This window comes from Prionailurus bengalensis, chromosome A1, assembly GCF_016509475.1.
Source record: "Prionailurus bengalensis isolate Pbe53 chromosome A1, Fcat_Pben_1.1_paternal_pri, whole genome shotgun sequence".
Classification (NCBI taxonomy): Eukaryota; Metazoa; Chordata; class Mammalia; order Carnivora; family Felidae; genus Prionailurus; species Prionailurus bengalensis.
The window spans coordinates 41,795,404-41,816,545 of NC_057343.1; the positions used below are offsets into that span (position 1 = coordinate 41,795,404).

General features: G+C 36.2%; 1 protein-coding gene across 7 annotated transcripts in view; it reads right to left on the reverse strand.

The window, feature by feature from the left end:
* Window positions 1-12,096: 12,096 nt before the first annotated feature.
* The window catches only part of PCDH9 (protocadherin 9), a 932,607-nt gene continuing 923,561 nt past the window's right edge, over window positions 12,097-21,142 (reverse strand). For all 7 annotated transcript variants that reach the window (XM_043580269.1, XM_043580243.1, XM_043580258.1 and 4 more), the window contains one exon: window positions 12,097-14,349. In XM_043580269.1, the coding sequence (XP_043436204.1) occupies window positions 13,976-14,349 (374 nt within the window). In that variant the 3' untranslated portion in view covers window positions 12,097-13,975. The remainder of the gene's footprint in view (window positions 14,350-21,142) is intronic.

Genomic DNA, 21,142 nt, shown 5'->3' on the forward strand with positions numbered 1-21,142 from the left:
CAGCTTCTGTCCTCATTCTTGAGGTCAAATTCCCACCGCCTCCCTTTTTGCGAGTGTATGTGTTGGGGGTGGACAGGGAAAGGATGAATAAACATTAATCTCCTTCAGCTCTAATTGAGCTCTTAATGACGTCACATCTCCGTCTAATTGTCTTCATTTAGACTTCATCACTGTTAAAGATTGCCTCACGTCTGCATGAGTCACTGTCGCTCGCAAGCCGACCTGACCAGAATACAGGGATAGTATTTCCACAGCACAATTCCAATGTCCAATCTAAAATTCAGAATCTACTTATAAATACCATATTTGCCATTTCATCTGCTTAAATAATTTAAACATCCAGATTCCGCTTTGAGCAACAGAAGAAACTCTTGGTAAATTTAAAACAGCAGTTTGTCTCCACTGCATAAGCATTACTGCTTCTATATATTGGAGCATTGAGTAAGTGCAAATTACTGTCTCTTATGGAATATCTTTTAGTATTTCAAATAAAATGCACCTTTTAAGAATGACTGATAACTCATAATTCAGTATTTAATGCATAAAACTTTGAACAACTGTATTTGAGTGTAGGTTTTTCATATCCACAGCCCAACCATTTTATTTTATAGTGCCATTTAGCAATTGCGGCATAATTCCTAAGTAGTTCATGTTTGAATTTGGAAATTTGAAATGTTTTTGAATTATTTATACTATAATACAAAGTTGAAGAAAGAGAAATCAAAAAAGAACTTTGAGCAGGTTTTTCAACTTCAGGTCGTATTAGACTAGTCTATTGTCTGCTTTATTAGCATGTTGAAAAAAATCCCAGTGAAATAATTACACTTATAAGAAACTGACTTCACCTTGGGTCTCGATTTTCTGCTTTGGTTTATAGATCCCTATTTCCCAACCCTATATTATCCTAATACCTCTCCATAAATATATCCTACTTATCATGTTACAAAGTGTTATAGAACATTAAGCTGGAAAAAATGATATTTAAAAGCCATTTAATCAAATCCACATCTGATGTATATCTTTTAAAAATTCTGACAAATGGTTGTCATATTTATAGCAAGTTTAGCTTGCTACTTCAAGAGGCAGAAGAGTTTTATTCCAAATTTCACACTATGCATTCATTAAATGCCTGCCATATTATAAATCCTGTATGAGATATTTATTCCACAGGAGTAACGAATCAGTCTTCAAATAGTCCCCAGTCAGGAGGAATGGGCAACAAATAAACTGAGAAATACAAATATAGCTTAATGAAATAATACTATGATAAGGAAGGCACTAGAGGAATGCTCAGGAGGAACATCTGGACAAAAGGAAAACCAATCTTTTTCTCTACAGCACTTGCCTACTAAAGGCGTAATCACTATTGCTTCTGCTTTTTCCTGTCACCTACACCCTGGCAAAGCCAGTAAAGTCTGAATCAGCCCCTATTAAAAGAAGGTCTACTTTTTCCTCAGACAGAAAAACAAAAAGAAGCAAAAGAGGAATAAAGAAAAAACCTACGACACATAGTATATCAGAACAGTCCTAAATCGGTTTAATAATACCTTTAATATCTTTATAATACCTGTAATACAGGCAATTATCTATAGATATCTCAATGTATCTGTATATCTATAATAGTCACTCGGATCGTCTTCCAAGTTCTCTGAGTAGTACCGATGTGCACTTGCAAGAAGGCAAAACCCATGAATTGATTCCATAAACATTTATTGATTCCACAAACATTTATTGAACCCGTCCTATGTCAAACAGTGAACACAATGGTGAATAAGAGAGACGTCATATTTGTTCTCAGTTTAGAGTCAAAGGAGGGATCCTGGCAAGTAAATGAACAGTCACAATACCGTGCAAGTGCTGTGAGTGGGCAATAGTCTTGGTTCCTTGGAAGCAGTCAGAAAAGCCTTTAAAGGAAGTCTTTTAAGTCTGACCTAAAGAGTAAGAAGGAGTTAGCTACTCCAGGGAAGAGAACAGAAGGAAAGAATGTACCAGCAGAGTGAAGGACACTCACAAAGACCCAGAAGGGAAAAAGAGCATGGTGTTTTCAAGGAACTCTGGGGAGTTCGATTTAGCTGGATCACCAAGTGATCCATGTTTTAGCATAAATTGTGAAGAGGCTGGTCAAGTGATCAGAGGACAGAAGGTGCTGGAGTCTGCAGGCTATTTTAAGACATATGGACTTTTGGACTGAAAATAATAGAAAAACACTGAATAGTTTTGACCCAGAGTGATATGATCAGATTTCATTCTAGACAAAATACACTGGCTACTTGTGGAGAATAGATTTTCAGGACTTCAAGTCAGGAAGCAGATAAGTAGATGTTAGAGCTTGCTACACCACCATGCTGTCTGTCACAGATCCAGTTTAAACAATGCCCCAAATTTGGTCAGCACCAATTGAGATTGGTGGCTCTCGTGGTTTAGTGGCATTATGGCTTTCAGTGATTTAATAGAAGGGGCTATCACACTACCCCTCTTGCCCTAGCATAATCTGCTCTCTTGGCCTTCCCCTATGAGGGTTGTTCTCACACACCACCATCCTACAGCTTCAGCAGGGTCCACAGTGACTCTGGTGCCCAGGTACACAGAGGCTCTGGTTCTTTCTTTACTTCTACATTCAGACATGGTCTGGAAGCATGAGATCTGACTTCTCTAGAGGCTGCATGGAGACACTGAGTAGAATTGCATTTGAGGCATTTCTGGGATATTTTATTGACCAGTTGTTTTCATGGGTCTGGTATGTAGGAGAAAAATCTGGACTATATTTGTACATTTGGAGAGCTCACAATTGAACCATTAGCATGTGTAAGATGCTCTTAGAGTATTCAGTGTGGGAGAAGACAGAACCTTAGGGAAAACTAACAGTCAACACTTGGAAAAAGAAGGCGTTTTGCATAGGATATTAAGAAGACGTACTCTGAGGATATAGAAGGAAAGCCGTCAGAATTCCTTGTTGCAAAACTAAAGGAGTCAAATGTTCTAAGAACATGTGCAATACCACTAAAAGACTGAGTGAAGTAAAGCCCAAGAGGTGATCTTTTGATTCAGGAATAAATTTGGGCAAGATAATTTTGAGAATTTAGCAAGAGATATCTTGTTGGGAGTGGTTATAGGTGGGAACGGTTGATGGGTAGTGTGTTGATGGATCTTTCTTCAAGATCATGAAATGGATAAAAACAGGTCTGACAATAGGTAAGTGAGTGAAATGAAGCTTTCCACTTACTTGTATGTTATTTCTTGTTTGTTTTATTTTATATTTTATTTTTAATGTTTATTTATTTTTGAGACAGAGAGACAGAGCATGAACAGGGGAGGGTCAGAGAGAGAGGGAGACACAGAATCTGAAGCAGGCTCCAGGCTCTGAGCTGTCAGCACAGAACCCGACACGGGGCTCGAGCTCACAGACCGTGAGGTCATGACCTGAGTCGAAGTCGGACGCTTAACCGACTGAGTCACCCAGGTGCCCCTCTTGTTTGTTTTAAATCAGAGAGACCCGAGCATTTGAAAATGCTCATGAAAAGACATAAGCTTATGAGCAAGTAAAATAAAAATAGTTGAATTTACAGAAAATAGAAGAGAGAATTTCTGACCTGGGCCAGATTTGTTTGTTTGTTTTAAACTCATAATGTATGGGGCGCCTGGGTGGCTTAGTAGGTTGAGTGTCCGACTTCAGCTCAGGTCATGATCTCACACTCCGTGAGTTCAAGCCCCGCGTCGGGCTCTGTGCTGTCAGCTCAGAGCCTGGAGCCTGCTTCAGATTCTGTGTCTCCCTCTCTCTCTGTCCCTCCCCTGCTCATGCTCTGTCTCTCTCTGTCTCGAAAATAAATTAATAAAAACATTTTAAAAAATTAAAATTAGACTCATGATGTATTCTAGAAAGACATTTCCCATGACATTGGGGATTTAGGCTTCCCTTGAAAATTTTGCAAGATTTGGCAAGTAGAGCCCTCTATTCTGTATGGAAAGGGCCATGGTGGCCAGAGTCTGCTATCTTTTTCAAAGCCTCTGGAAGTGTTTGCATTTATTCAGACTGAACTATAGAGTCACAATAGAATAATTATAGAATAATCCTGAAAGAGCCAAAGGATGTGGATTCAGAAATATTGAAAATTTTCAAGTAAACTGAAGAAAGAAAAAAAGGAAGGAGAAAAAGCTAAGTTTCTACCTTCTTTGGTAAAAAGTGGAAAGAATTCTTGACTAACAGCATCTCAGCTCCCTAGAATGAAAGGCAAACTCTTCTCTGAGAGTAGAGAGAACTTAGTGAAAATCTTGGTCCAACACTTAGTGTGTAGGAACAGAACTAAAGGAAAATGCATTCATAATATTCTGAAGATTTGATATATTTTAAGTGCTTTGTGATTAAAAAAGGTTTTGAACAAACTGTGACTATCAAAAATAATTAAATAAAAGTGCATTTATGAAGCACTTATAGTATTCTGGACACCATTCTAGGCTCTAACAATTAATCACCCCATTCAATCCTCATAATAAGCTTACAATGTGAATATTGTTCTCCCAATTCTACTTCATTAAAAATGATTGTGTCAATTATACAAAATGCCAGATATTATGCTGTAAAATGGAAATTTCTCAAGTTGATAAGATTCAGGATCATTATCCTCTTTAAATTTTTCTACCTAAGTAGGATTTATAAGCTAAATCTCTTTATCCTCATTCCATTATTAATTTTAATAAATATTGAAATATTATACAGAACTTCACTACTGCTAAGTATCTCTAAAGGCATCAACCGTGAACTAAATAGTTAAGTATTTCATTTTGTACCATGTAAGTTTAAATGAATTCATGAGTCCTAGAATGCATAACCAAAGCAAGCTCTTCTCTGGTGATTTTTCATCTGCGCTAGGTAGTTTAAATGCCAGCCCACTGGGAAATTGGTATTTTACTAGATGAACTTCTTTGCCTAGAATTCTGGAATTGTATAAGCAATACCAAACGAATACAAAAATAACCATACAAGTTACTAGTAATAAATGCTAAAAATAACATACAACAGTCTATATAACTATATTAACTATATATTTTATATCTATCTACATACAATGATAAAACATGCAAAGATTCCCAGGCTGACATTTTTAAAAGAAACACCCATGTGTGTTTTCTTTCTCAAGAAGTTTAATATTGGTTTTCTGATGCTGGTTACTGTGGGCGCATAAAGAGACAGATACTTCTTATGCACCCGATGCTCAATTATTTACATCAGCAAGTATGTCATGCCAAATAATTAAAGATCAAAATATAAAAGAGCAATAATGTTATCCTATACAAGTGGCTTAAATGGAATAATGGTTTATTGAGTGATACTATGATATTATTGAACTACTATTAATTGGATATTTATATTTAATTACTTGTGCCATTTGTTATCATACCTTATTATAAAAGAGTGCAGTGTAAGATTGTGAACTAAAGGGAGCTGACATTTAAAATCTATGGTCAGCCCTTCCTGGGAGAAGAAAAGACAGATGAAGTCCGGCTACATGGTATGACCTTGGCACTGTAATTAATTTATTTCATATCTGTAATCTGGGATTCTTGTTTGTCAAACTAAGAGCTGTGTCTCCATTTGGAAAATAAACCAAACTGTAGATGTAAGAACAGCTGATGAAAATTGGTGATGCAGTAAGAGAGGGCATTTATGCTTTGAAGCCTAACATGTATAGCTTTCTCCATGACACTCGGGGAGTCCATTCTCTTCTCCACGTGAGCACGTAGCTCCCCTCGATGTCCATGCCAGCTGCGTTTCCGTGACGGGAGGAAAATAGGCTTGCTAAAGTTAATTATCAGACTGATTTGGGTCTCATTTTAATGCCCTGTTTATTGGCAATGGAAGCCTCATATGTGGCTCACTTTGTTCCTCACCTGATTTTCCAAGGTAGGGAACAGAAGGCAAGGGCCACGTTTAAAAAGGTGTGAACTGTGAACAGATATACCCAGGGCATGTAAAAGGAAGTGAGCATTTTTACCTAGCAGCAGGGACTTTAGATTTCCTAGTAACACGATTTAGGTTGTATTCACTCTAAACCCGTGTGCCATTTTAGACTGTATCGTTTCACCCCAAGGCTAAATAGCACAATTGTTACACATTTGATAACTAAGATATTTAAACCAACATATGAATATGTCATCCATTGGGTAAACCCAACTCTAAGTAGAAGGGGGATATTTATTCCAGAATAAATTAATAAATCATATGATTGCTGGTACTTAAAAAAAGAAAAATCAATTTATCACTCGGTCCAAGAATCAAAGAATGCTTGCATTTTTCGTAAGAAGGGAGTATTGCATAGTAGTGAAGCACCTGGACTCTGCCGTCAGACCGTCAGAACGGCACCTTGCTTGATCGCTTGCGTGCTCCCGCTACCATCTAGGGTTGATTCATTTAAACTCCTCATATTTCAGTTTCCTCATCTATAGAATGGGATACAAACAGCACACATCTTAAAAAAAAAAAGTACATGAGAAAAGTAATGTTAACACATGTGAATCCTTAGACCTGTGCTGAGCACAGAGTAAGTGCTATATAAACGCCTGTGATTAAAGCCTGATGAAAGCCACCACTGCTGTCTGGGACAATTCTAACCAAAAGGAAATAAAACCCTGATTTTAAAAAAGACTGTTCGTCAGTTGTCATATTGTGAAACAACCAAAGGCCTCTAACCCACATGCACTGGGGAGCAGAGATTTTAAGTCTGTTATAACCTCTGCCATATCTGGGGACAATGGTCCTGTACTTAGATCCTGAACACAATTTTATTACAGATGCTTTAACCAAAGGTGGGGGAATGAAAACAATTATCAAAGCTGGACATGTTATGTTTTACAAAGATTATGGTCTTCCTGGCTATGGAGGCTAAGGAAATTATTTCCTCATTTTGAAACTTTCCTAAGGGAAACTGTCCTTCCCATAATACATGGGGAGAATTAGTGACAGGAGACTTGGTGACATAAGTGATCTGGGGACAAACAATTATCATTATTATGATGTTTTCCGAAGGGTGGAACTTGCGAGCAAGATTATATAGGTGATGCATAATTGAATATTTAAAAATGTTATTATAAGCAAAGTAAAAAATATATTTTATACAGAATTTTATGTAGATTATATAGTCATGTTCACATTTTACACAAACTATTACTAAAAATGTACTCAACTTTGGGAAAATGTGTTTATTTTAAAATACTGTTTTTAATGGTCCATTTGTTATCAGACTTTGAAGAAAATCTCAAAGATAGAATACGATCCGCTGAAATTTAAAAATCTATTTTACTTATTTTACTGGTAAACGGAATGCTTTTGCTTCCTGTTTTGCTTTTGCTTTCACTAACTTCAGAGACAAATATATGGCCCATTTCTGGAAGGTATGGAGAACTGGTGATGTGAATTTATGAACACACACACACATGTAATACATAGACACACACATTCTCTTTGACTCAATTTTCTGTTTTGTTTTGGTTTTGGTTTTTGTAATTTTTCTGTTATTTTTATTTCCTGTGATGTGTGGATTTTGGCGGGGGGGAGAAAACAATCTAAAAACTTGTTTCTGGCAGAAATGACATGTGGCTTTAAAATGATGGCTGCTACCATCTTTTCCATAGGCTGATGGTCACATACAACATGTCCTTCGTGGGAGTGGACAGCACTGGGGGTGGGGGCGGAATGCACAGTGAGTATCCTAGAGAGTGAGGGAAGCTTGTATTGGAACTTCAAATCATAATGCAAGGAAGAACAACCTATAAAAAACAGTGACCACATTCACCAGTCATTAGAGTGTGCAGACTTCAAGGAGTACAGAAGGGAAAATAGAATCTATGAAGAGAACTTGCCAAGTAAAAGGGAAATCATTTGTTTTATTTGCCCTTCTGCGGTTTATCTTCGAGTGAGACAATGAGCAATAAGCATTAAAAATGAGTATGGGGCGCTTGGGTGGCTCAGTCAGTTGAGCGACCGACTTCGGCTCAGGTCATGGTCTTGCAGTTTGTGAGTTCAAGCCCTGCGTTGGGCTCTGTGCTGATGGCTCAGAGCCTGGAGCCTGCCTCAGATTCTGTGTCTCCCTCTCTTTGTCCTTTATCTGCTCATGCTCTGTCTCTCTCTGTCTCTCAAAAATAAATAAACATTAAAATTTTTTTTTAGAAAATGAGTAAATTGTAGTTACGTCAGAAGGTGGTCAGTGCTATGGGTGGGAGAAGTAGAGCAGGTTCTAAGTAGGATTGGGAATCCTAAGGGAGACATTTCAGTTTTAAAAGAGGATGATCAGATATGTTAAGCAACAAAACAGATCTCAGTAAATTTTAAGTTTGAAATTCTAAAACGATCTTTTCTAACTACAGTGGGATCAAGCTGGAAATCAATAACAGGACAATGGGAAAACGCACAAATATGTGGACATGAAACAACACACTCTTAAACAACCAATGTGTCACAGAAGAAATCACCAGGGAAACTAGAAAATACTTATGGCTGAAAAAAATGAAAAGGCAACATATCAAAACTGATGGGATGAAGCAAAGGCAGTACTCAGAGGGAAACTTAGAGCTGTAAACACATATGTTGAAAAAGAAGATCTGAGAAGACATGGCCAATGAAGTAAGAGGAAGTCAAGAGGTTGTGGTATCCAGGAAGCCAGGAGAAGAAAATGTTTTCAGGAGGAGGGAGTGTTTCATATATTCCATTATAGCTTACTGCTATCACTAAGCAGTTTGATGCCCTGCCACTGAGGCCAAGTTGCTGGTTATACTGACATCGAAGTATGTTTGGGGTCTATGAATTTAATGGAGAATGTATATAATGGTACCCTAAATCTTTTCATGATTTATTTTTCTTCAGAAAGCAAAAATGCTTCATATACAAAATAATAATGACTACAATGGCTGATGTGAACAGTTAAAACAAAATGGATGTAACGACGTGAAATATAAAAAAGTGAAATTTCACTTAGAATCACCTGATACTATATCACAGCACACCTTAATTGTATTAGAGTTCCAAGGTGAAGATTTTTATTACTGTAATTGAGTATCATTGTCCAGGATGATGTCGATGATGCCAAAACTAATGATGAATTTGGAAGTGAAAACATAAACACTTGTTAGAACAGAAGAACCATAAAGATAATGCACAGCATTGTGACTATAGTTAATAATATTGTATTGTATAATTGAAAGCTGCTAAGAGAGAAAATATTAAAAGTTGTCACAAGAAAAATAATTATAATTATGGGTGGTGATGGCTGTTAACTAGATGTTGTGGAGATCATTTTGCAATATATACAAATAGTGAATCATGTTGTATACCTGAAACCAATTGTATCTCAATAAAAAAAGTTTAAGAAGAACAACAAAGGTCCAGAAAAGACAGGGTTTGAATTTAAATGGTACTGTGATACTATTTGAAAAATCACTATAGTTGAACTTATTTTCAAAATACATGAGTTCTATAATATCTGGCATCGAATAAGCCCAATAATAATTGTGTTGTATACATGCTAATAAGAATACAACCAGAAGAATTTAAAGAAAAATCTAAGGATAAAAAATGAAAGAATATTTCTAAAGACATTTTTACTATAAAGCTTCAAGAACAATGTAATACATTAGGATAACAAAAATATGGACGGAACTCATTTCCATGTATGTGGGGGTGCTATTTAAGAATCTTAAGACATAAGAAAATAAAACGCATATATAAAAATAGAAAATATAGTCCTTATTTAATGTTTTTTTTTGTAAATTTTTTTAATGTTTTATTTAAGAAAGACAGAGACAGAGCATGAGTGGGGATGGGGCAGAGAGGGAGGGAGACCCAGAATTAGAAGCGGGCTCCAGGCTCTGAGCTGTCAGCACAGAGCCCAATGTGGGGCTCAAACTCACGAACTGTGAGATCATGACCTGGGCTGAAGTCAGATGCTCAACCGACCGAGCCACCCAGGCTCCCCCTTATTTAATGTTTTAAAACAGATGATGGTAGGATCAAGAGAACGCAAAACTGGTATTTTTGGGATACCCATTAATTTATACTTTGAGTGAACTGGATGTGAAAGAAATATTATTATGATTGTCATGTTTCAATAGTATTTACCTTACAAAGATTTTCAATACTAAGAGAATAATTATATATTTTCTCAACAGTGAAAAGGCCAGTTGATATCTACTAAAACTTCGGTAGTTGTGAATAGGAAGGAACAGTACATAGAGAGTTCATTATGTGATCACTGTGCCTTTAAGAACACTGGGAGAGTCTGAAAGCACTCTCTCCCAAAAGAACCAATGAAGGAGCTTCCTTCAGGGAGAGAAGATCAGCTCTGTTTAAAACAAAGAAGAACAATGAAGCATTTTTAAACTGGCAACACCCCTCCTCCTTTTGATAGTTTGGTTTGCCCTCTTACAAAGCAACACCCTGGCATCCACATTAGAATTGAAACCGACAAGGCATCCCTTTCATCCCTGGCTGCCAACACTCCTCACTAATAATAATTAGCCATCCCTGGCGTCTAGCCAAGAGACTTTAATAAATACTATAAGGGCTTTGGGGCCTCAGCTGCATTTCTAGCTTTAGCTAAGGAATGATGGGGGAGGGAACACCACTTGACGCTGAATGAGATCTGCTGAATAGCATCAGTGCAACAAAATGAGTGCTCAGTTGTCTGTTAATGAATGACCATTATTTAAATATATATTTTATGTTAGAGTATGTGTAGAAAGGCTCATAGGTCACATTCAGCTTTATAAAGTTTATCTCTATACCTGCCTTAAAAACATTAATATATAGCATCATAATATTTGATAATCACTCTAGAAGTCATTATCTTTATAGATTTCATATAGGTGTGCTTTTCTAGGAAATGTAAATGGCTCTAATTTCCAGGTAAATAAAGACTCATAATAGTCAATGCCTCCACAATTAAACAATGTGGACAATACTTGAACAACAGTCATTATGAATGTACTCTTTTATTTACTTGATAAACCCTTCATTTTGGTTCGTGATATTATCAACCCTAAAATTTCACAAAGCATATAACTGAATGTCTTGATAAGACTAGATATTGTTGTATTTATTCATAGAAATATGGAGGGGATGAGGAGTTTCTTTCCCACACTTGTGAAGGTTGTTCATAGAGAGGAGAACTATTGCACTTTTTTTGGTTCCATTTTTATGTCTTTATTTTTTATTTGAATAGTTCGACTCTATGGGCAGGAGAACTATAAAAGAAATTGTTTTAATTTCTCTCACACTTTACTCTTAAAAGCAGAGGAGAATGACTTATCTGATAACAAAATGAAGAAAGACTGTACAGGCATGGACTTTATCTTTTCCAGAGTGGCATGTTTTCAGGATTCATTCATTCTCTGTGTCCTGGGGCAGGCCGCACCCTCTGAAGAAAACACAGAGGTTCTATGGTGTGCCTCACAGTCATGGGTGAGTCTGGCTTATTCACAGGTGAAGGGTTACAGTTTCACATCCAGCCACAGTCCAAGCAAGTATCTTTATCTCTGTGTCTCTAACTCCTGAATCTTATTTCCCATTGCTACAAAAAGCTCTAGAGGGAGAGTCAGACTTCCTTACCTCCCCTAAAACCCTAACACGAATGAAAATCGATCCAGGTGTTCTCTGGAGAAATAAACACACGGCATATGTATGAGTATGTCTTATTATCCTTGACAGCTTTCTGTGCCTATTTTCCTATCTGAAAGAAATACAGATGACGTGTTAGCCCTTGTTTCAAGGCCTTAATCCCAGAATAGTTCTCTTCTGCCTTGGCCAACAATAAAATAACCTCACTTACTAGTCTACCTGCCAGCTTTCTGGACTTGGGATTTCAGTTTGATAAAACTTGCATGAATCTTGACTAGAAAATGAACTGAACTTCTCCATGAATTTCTCTAGAAAATGATTTCATAGACCAGAAGTTTAACTCTTTGAAATCGTATTTTCAGAACATAGGTATTAAACCCCTCAAAAGTCCGCCTTGATTTCTAATTAAGAGCTGATTTACCCACATATATTTATCCAACAATTAGAGTAGAAATTATCACTTTGGATGTTGACCAAGAATTAACACACTACAATCAGGAATTCAGAACATTTATTGCAAGAGCTGAATAATTGTAAATAACGTAGAACTGGCAAAGCAGTAACAAGGATAATTGTTTAGATATTGATTCTGTCAAAGTCATCAAACACCCCTCACAAACCGACAAAAATGTACTTCAATAAGCAATGCACCCCTACCCATTATTTTCCATTATACTGTGGAAAAACGTGAATTGCTATTTACAAAGTAATTTTATTTTTGGTAAGAACAAATTAACTATCAGATTAGCAAACCTTTTTTTTTATTTTTTATTTTATTTTTTTTTTACTTTTAAACTGATGTTGAACCGTGGCATTAAGATAACTTTCACTTCTTTCAATAAAGACATTTTGTTGCATGCTATTTATTTGTTTAAATCATCTGTCATGCCTTAACAAAAACCTCCTAAGAATGTTCGAATTTGGATTTGTTTGCACGTGCAACTGAGATCTTATGAACATTTGTTGTCACTCTGTTGGTTGGACCTAAGTGACAAGATGCTGGTACCTGCCAGGCATTGACCGACTATGATAACAAACAGTTAAACAGCAATAATTAGAGATTTATCCCTTTATTTCCCCCAACTAGCCTACCTGGAGAATGTTCTGTTACATCATGAAGGCACAACACATTAAATATTTTGTGGCTATGGTCTAACACTTGTGTTACAACAACATTATTGTATATGAGGATCAACACAAACTCTGCCATTTCAACAAAGTTGTAGACACACACTTGCCCGGTTGAAACTATTTTTGAATAGTAATTTTTCTTCAATATATGCTAATTTTGATACATTAGTTTTGTATGAGTGACAAGCACAGGATATTGTATTACTTGCTGAAGGATAACACTTTCCCATCACTCTCACACTTAATGCTACTGATTAAGTGATTTTGCTTTTGCCTACTTTGAAAACAAGGATGTCAAGAAAATAGGTTCTGAGTTTCCAAGCTTTTGTAGAAGTCCTGTTCTTATATAAGGTTTTCATTTTATCTTTATTTTTTATATAATCCCAGCATCATAAGCAATCACAAAAGAAGCAGGATTCCAGAACCTTTTTTTAAACACAAGCGTTTGAGATCCTTTGAACAATGTGTGTCAAGACAGACTACTAACGCAGAAACACCTCACTGAAAGAAACAACAAAAATAACGACAAAGAGGCAAATTAAGAAAAAGGAAAGAAGCAACCATAAAACACGGAATTATGCTACAACATTTTTTAGGTGAACGTTGTAAGTACACAAAAGTTGTTAATAATAACTTGCTTCTATTTACAAATACTTTAACACTGATTGACTTACAAGTATCCACTAACGTTGTTAACAGCACAATAGGTTTAATGCTTAATCTTTTTAAGTTTCTTTTGAAGTATAATGTCAAGTATAGCAGTCCCAGCACAAATCAATGACAAAAAGAGCACAATTTTCTAACTGGATATGTTTGTCAGTCACTCTAATCCATGGAACTTTCTTACTCTCCAAATGCATATTCTATTGTTCATAGCAGCAGTCCAGGGTCAAAAGTAAAATGCAATTAACAAAAAAAAAAAAAAAAAAAAAAAAAAAGAAAGAAAGAAAGAAAAGAAAAAAAAAAGAAAAAAGATATTTGCACAATGGAGTGATCATCTCTGGAGAGTTTAATCAATTCTAGTAAACAAGATCACATGGCTAGTAGAACTATCTTCTTTTTTATGTTGTAAAATATTGTATCCTCCATGGTGCTAACACAAAGTTATGGATATCCCTGCTATAAAGGGGCATAGTTATAGAGATCTATTGAATACATAAAGCTCTGACACACACAGTATTAGCATGTCTATTTAGATTAAAGTTATTAGGTCCCATATAGCCTTTTTTTTTTTTTTTTTTTTTAGAGTTGGTGCTCCTTCGGACTCTCAATAGTACCTCCTGCTTGCTTATAAGACTTCAGATTTGCCAGAGGAATGTCTGTCATGTGGCTGCCATTGTTGAAATGGCCTTCATTGGAGCCATACTGCTTACGGTCATTGAACTGGTTCCTGTTGCTATCTTCTTTCCAGGCTCTGGTAAGGGTGTGCCCATTCACAAGCTTGTCCTTCTTGACCCATTCTTTCTGGGGTGCAAAGGTTGAGAGAGGAGATTTAGGGTGTTGATATGGGCCCAAGCCAGGAGGCATCCAGCAATTATCAGAGTGACCCAAAACCAAGCACTCTTGAGTGCACATCTCTGTGGCTTCAGCTAATCCTCGGGGACCCAAAGGCCCATCTACAGAGGGCAAGAGACAGAGAAAATAAGAAAAGAAAGTGGTTAGAACTGTAATTTAAAATTGTCACCTTTGAGAAGAAGTGCATTGGTGATTTCATTTTCTTATGAAAGTATAATAAGTTACGCAAGTCAAAGAATTCAGTCTTTTAAGAGGAACAGAAAGAATCGAATTCCTTGTTGTGGAAGTAAGAATCATCTCTTTCCTTCAGCCTTCATTTATATCGAGAAACAGACATGAGTAAACAGATATACCCACAAGACACCATTTCTGATCAACTGTTTCTGTGGAGTATGTATTGTTACTGATTTACCATCTAATTCTCAACAAAAAGCCCTTATTCATGAAAAATTATGAAGAGTCGAAAATTTTTATGTGTGATGTTGAAAAATATGTAAATATGTAAATGTACAACTCCATAAAAACATAAAATACTTGAAATATAATATTAAAAAATAAATACTCTAAATGATTATATAAAATATCAGTTTTCCATAAAAACATGTTATTTTTATACAAAACCACACAAAAGTAATTGTGCAACATTTTTAAATTAAAAAAAATTAAAGCATATTTTAACTGTGTGTATTACTAAAGGAACACCTGGTCTGCTGCAAGCATTCTGAAATCCAAGTAAATAAAGAAGTCATTTGCATTCAAAGACAGCATTTGATTGTTTCCAAACCTAACCTATTTTCTTTTCTTTTAAATTTTTTTAGTGTTTATTTACTTTTGAGAGAGAGAGACAGAGTGTGAGTGGGGGGAGGGGCAGAGAGAGAGGAAGACACAGAATCTGAAGCAGGCTCCGGATTCTGAGCTGTCAGGACAAAGCTTGACGTGGGGCTGGAACCCACGAACCACGAGATCATGACCTGAGTCGAAGTCGGACGCTTAACCGACCGAGCCACGCAGGTGCCGACAAGCCTAAACTATTTTCTATATTTCTAAGTGTATTAAATAAATTCACTAGAATGAAAGACTAGCTAAGTTGCAAATTGGATCACATGGAGTCTAATATTCAGGGGGGAAAAGTCATCGTAGATATTTATCTATTGGTTTGCTTGTTTTTCCTAGCAGGCAATCTAGAACATATATTTTAACCTTCATTTCAAAAGTAAACTCTTTTCTGATTATATAAAGAGGAAATTAGCCCTTTACTGAAAAGCAACAGCCAAATGATTTAGGAAAAAACTGTTTTGTTTTGTTTTCTTTCCCCTTGATTAAACAGTCAAGTGATAAGTGATAGGCTGGAAATTAGGAATTGATTTTACGAAGGAGGTTAAGTGGAGAGGCAAGAATGGCTGAGGCAAAAAGCATTTTCAAAATAGTCACCAGAATAAAAATGTAGAAGAAAATGAAGAAAACATTTCGGCAACTTTGCCTCATCAACAATTAAAACACTTAATCCATTGATTGGAATGTATGTTTTTGCTAAAGCCCAAGTTAGCACTACTAACATTTTTAAGTGCCCCAAATTGTGCTTTTTAATTTTAACATCTATTTGTCTTACTAATATTCCAGTTATTCCTTGCATATGAAAAAATTCCTGCTGAAATAGGTAACAGTTGATACAAATACCTGAGACCACAAAACACAAGCAACATCAGAATGGTCACCAGATGTGAAAAAAATGTGGCTAAAATTTACTCTTTCCTGCAAATTCAAATTTTAGTCATTTTTAAAATCTAAAACCTTCTCTTTAGAACAACTTTAAAATTCTTTCTCATCTGACCTGTATTTCCATCCCGCCAAAAGCAAACAGATTTATTTCGTTTAAACACACGCTCATTACTCAAAACTATTTCTGTCACAAACCTCCAAAGATTACTTACATCCTCGTATATTTAATTTGAACTTCTCTATGAGCCTTTCTTTGTCCTCAGAATTCTGCCCATCCTTCAAAAGTTCAAACTAATTTCTCCCTTTTAGGTTCAGTTTAGTGTGCTCAGTGATTCTGTATCCACAAAGCGAACACATTTTGCTCAAACCAATTCATGCTCCTTACATTGAGATCACAGGTTTAGAAGATGCTTTTTGCATGCTTTGGACCATTTTCATTTAATTACTTATTCTTTCAAGGTCAGCTTGCTTCCCAAGTACCAAAGCTAACTCCCACAACTACACCAATTCATATTTTGTGTGTACCTTGAAGATATCCACAGATCTCCTCTTAGTGATGAATGACAATTTTCCTAATTGAGCTTCCTCAACTCCTGCCTTAATGATACCTTTGTCTTTTGAGGGAGGTTCTGTACTTTCGTGAGTTTCATTTTATTTTTGTTTTATCCCAACTAGATTTAAAATCCATTAATGGAAAAAAAAACGACTTCTCAGTCTTTTGATTCCTTATTGTGCTAAGCAACAGTGATGATCTATGAACAATGTTAATTGTTAATTAAAATTTTATGAGGTTGAAAATGTTCTGAGAAATAATTAAAAATATCCTCTGCTTAAAGGCAGACCTTAAGTAATTCTAATAGAAGATGCTGATTTCACAAACATCACACCAAAAGCTTCCTCAACAGCACATCTCTTTGCTTCACAATACTTTGTGACAGATAATAAATGAATTATTTAACTTCGCTGTTAAATATATTCACTCCTTTCAAGACATCAATGGAGATAAAGTAATCACCAATTTGATGTGCAATCTAGCTTGAGGCCTCTAAACCAACCTTCGTTTTTTACTTTTCTAGAACCATTAAGTTTTTCTTTTTTTGTTGTTGTTGATATCTCAAAGGAAAACAAATAATTAGCTATCTCAGAAATATCAATAGAATCAGGTTTTTATTGAGTACATAAAAGGAAAGAATATGCAAGATTATTTTTGTTTTATTTATAAATATTTTTATTTATTTTTAATTTTATTCAAATCCAAGTTAGTTAACATATAGTGTAATATAGCTTCAGGAGAAGAATTTAGTGATTTATCACTTACATATAACACCCAGCTCTCATTCCAACAAGTGCCCTCCTTAATGCCCATCACCCATTTAGCCCATCCCCCCACCCAACACCCCAACACCCCTCCAGTAACCCTCAGTTTGTTCTCTGTATTTAAGAGTCTCTTATGATTTACCTCCTTCTGTTTTAATCTTATTTTTCCTTCTCTTCCCCTATGTCCATCTGTTTTGTTTCTTAAATTCCACATACGAGGTAATCAAAAAGAATGAAATCTTGCCTTTTGTAACAACATGGATGGGACTAGAGGGTATTATGCTAAGTAAAGAAGTAAGTCAGGAAAAGATAAGTATCATATGATTTCACTCAAGATTATTTTTAAAAATAGCTTTATCCAACATTCATTATCCTCATATTAAATTAAGAAATTACTCAAGGGGGCACTTGGGTGGCTCAGTCAGTTAAGCACCTGACTTTTCACTTAGGCTTAGGTCATGATCTCACAATTTGTGAAATAGAGCACCATATGAGGCTCCATGCAGAGTCTGCTTGGGATTCTCTCTCTCTCTCTCTCTCTCTCTCTCTCTTTCTCTCTCTCTCTCTCCCTCTCTCTCTCTGCCCTTCCCCTGCTGACACACATGTTTTCACTCTCTCTCTCTCAGAATAAATAAACTTTTAAAAATATTTAAAAAAAGAAAGATTACCCAGAGATTGAGAAAGTTTGTGTGTGTGTGTGTGTGTGTGTGTCTGTGTGTCTCTGTGTATCAGAATATGTGGACCCTAAGTCTTCAGCAATGAGTGACACATTTTAACAAATACTGTATTTTTTTTCAGAACTGGTAACATTTATTTATTCCATAAATATTTACTGAGCACATATTATATGCTGACACTGTGACAGGCACCAGGAATACAGCAGTGGTCAAAATAGATGTCAACACTGTCCTCATAGAGTTTTCAGGTTACCCTGGGAATTTTTAAAATTCTCACTACTTTTATTTTACAAGCAGTGAACAAAGAGGGAAGAAAAGGGTATCCTTAAGAAGGAACAGGTGTCATTAGCAGTCAACTGATTTAGGAAGGCTTGTCTCTTTGCAAGGTAACAGATGGACTTTTTTCCCTATTACATCATTTCTACCTTTTTCTGAAAGTTCCTCTTACAGATAATTGACAGTTGAAGACATCTACAGTTATGAGTACTATACAAAATCCTGACCGGTAAAAAAATGAGCTTCTTTCCATTAAATAATATCAATCGTTGGGGCGCCTGGGTGGCGCAGTCAGTTAAGCGTCCGACTTCAGCCAGGTCACGATCTCGCGTTCCGTGAGTTCGAGCCCCGCGTCAGGCTCTGGGCTGATGGCTCGGAGCCTGGAGCCTGTTTCCGATTCTGTGTCTCCCTCTCTCTCTGTCCCTCCCCCATTCATGCTCTGTCTCTCTCTGTCCCAAAAATAAATAAAAAACGTTGAAAAAAATTTTTAAATAATATCAATCGCTCTTTGCGAATTATACTTAGATTTATTCGCACAAGTAAATTCGAAGGCTTTTGATAAAATGCATAAATATATTTCCAGACATTTGTAGATTCTTAGGTAAGTCTTTCAGGTAGCTGATTCCTGTATAAGATTGAAAGATCCACCGCAAGGTGGAACACAACACAACACTTGAATGAAAGCCAGAAGTCTGTGTTCCTTATGGCTCTAAAAGAGAAAAGGCCACGGGGCAGGGCGGCACAGAAGGTTGCACCAGGAAAAGGTGAAAAAGGGGGAATTTCAGGGGGGGGGGTGCGTTTATGCCTGGCAGACAGGGTGGGTGGGGTGAGCTGGTTCCCTGGGCTGTCTGTGGACTGATGAATTTGAATAATTTCTCACATTCTAGGGGACAGGGGCTGTCTGAAGTTGTCTGGTATGTTACCCCTGGGCAATTAAGGAGGGTGCATAATGATCTAGGAGTGTGAGGTCTCTAGAAGGGAAGTAATGTGTGGTGTGGGATCATTCAAGGGGAAGTGACCAGACTTTCACCAGGACCTCAGCACTCACTCAACACAGCATTAAAGAAAAAACGTAAGTATATGAAATTGTATGACACAAATTTTCTTATATGCTTGAACCACATGGTTGGGAAATATACTTCGCTTTATGTTTTGGTTAAGTTTTATTTAGGGACATGACATTGAATAAGGAAATTTTTACTTGTTTTATTTGGGCCTATATTTAATCACCAGTAGTTGCCTTGATGTTAAACAACAACAAACCACCCCCTACTCCTGGGTTTTATTTTGGAAAATAACAATGCTTCCAAATTGTCATGACTTGGTAAGAAGGGGAAAAAAAACACATTTTTTAAATTAGGGATTATTAAAGGGAAAACAGTCACACCTCTGGTTCCCTAAAAGTCCCTGTTCTTTAAAAGTTTACAATCAGGGGGCACCTGGGTGGCTCAGTTGGTTAAGTGGCTCTTGATTTCGGCCCAGGTCGTGATCTTAGAAGTCGTGAGTTCCAGCCCCAGGTCAGGCTCCGCACTGACAGCGTGGAGCCTGTTTCTCATTCTCTTTCCCTCTCTCTCTGCCCCTCCCTTACTTGCATGCTCTTTCTCCCAAGATAAATAAACTTTAAAAAAATTGTAAAAAAAGTAAAAGCTTACAATCGGAAGCATGCTAACCATGGAAGAGTTACCATTCATTGCTTTCATTTTTAGATACAATGACTGAATTGTTTTGTACTTTTTAAAAGGAGAAACACATTCTTTATAAAGCACTGATATTGAATACTGTCACTTCCCAAAATATGATTAAAAACAATCAACCTATAATTCTCCATCAAATATATAGCACTTAAAATACCAGGACATTTTTGCTAAAATATGAAAAATATAGGCACTAAAATATTGCTCTTCATCTTTGACTATAATTATTTTTAATATTATCATAATAAGTAATTATCTTAAGTGATGAATAATATTTTCCATTCATAAGTTCCCTCAACAAGTGTATATTGAATATCTATCATGTACCACACATATCAGATACTATGCTGGATTCTTAATAAATGCCTTAAGATTTTATGCGTGTACATGTGTTTGTGTGCACATGTGTTTTTCCCATTTCTCCAATTTTTTACACATTTTAATGTCCTACTTGTGCTACCTCATACAATATCTGTTTAGAACCCAGGTCAGGATTCCGAACTGCACATACATTATTTTCTACAATTTCAGCATTGCACCAAATTATTTCCTTTCTCTTCAAAATAATTAAAATCCACCATCATGATTTTTCTAAGACTGAAACATTTATTGATTTTTTTAAAAAAAACTAAATTATTTGTTCCCTTTCACAATCTGCAATCTATGGGTTTGGTTATCGTTCCAGGTTTTTGAATGTATAAAGACACGAGGGCTGATAAAATTGTACAAGCCATCTGTCTCTGCATTTAAATGTTGAAAGCAAATACAAAAGCACATAACCAAAAGCTTGAAAGTTGTCTCAGTTAATATTTATATCAGGTGCCAATGTATTTCCCTCTCCACCTTTGCATAGCTCACCTTCTCACTCAAAACCCAACAAAATACTTTTTCTATGGTTAGGCATCAATAGCTGTCAGAGAGCTGCTTGAATTGCTGAGTTTTAACGATGTGAGTTTAAAATGTGAAACGATCCAAGTTAATGGATCTCCAGCTATACCTAAGTGGTAGGATAGCTGAATGGGTCTTGATCTCATTTTATTATACCCAGAGGCAGAACCGTTACTTCATTGATTAACTCAACTGCTGTAATTAACAAGTACCTTCTGGCTTGTGGTCCACCTACTTTTCAACCTGAGGACTTGAAACCTTTTAATTCCAAAGCTTGGAACTGATATTTTTAAAAAAATCATGATACCTTTCCTATTCCTGGT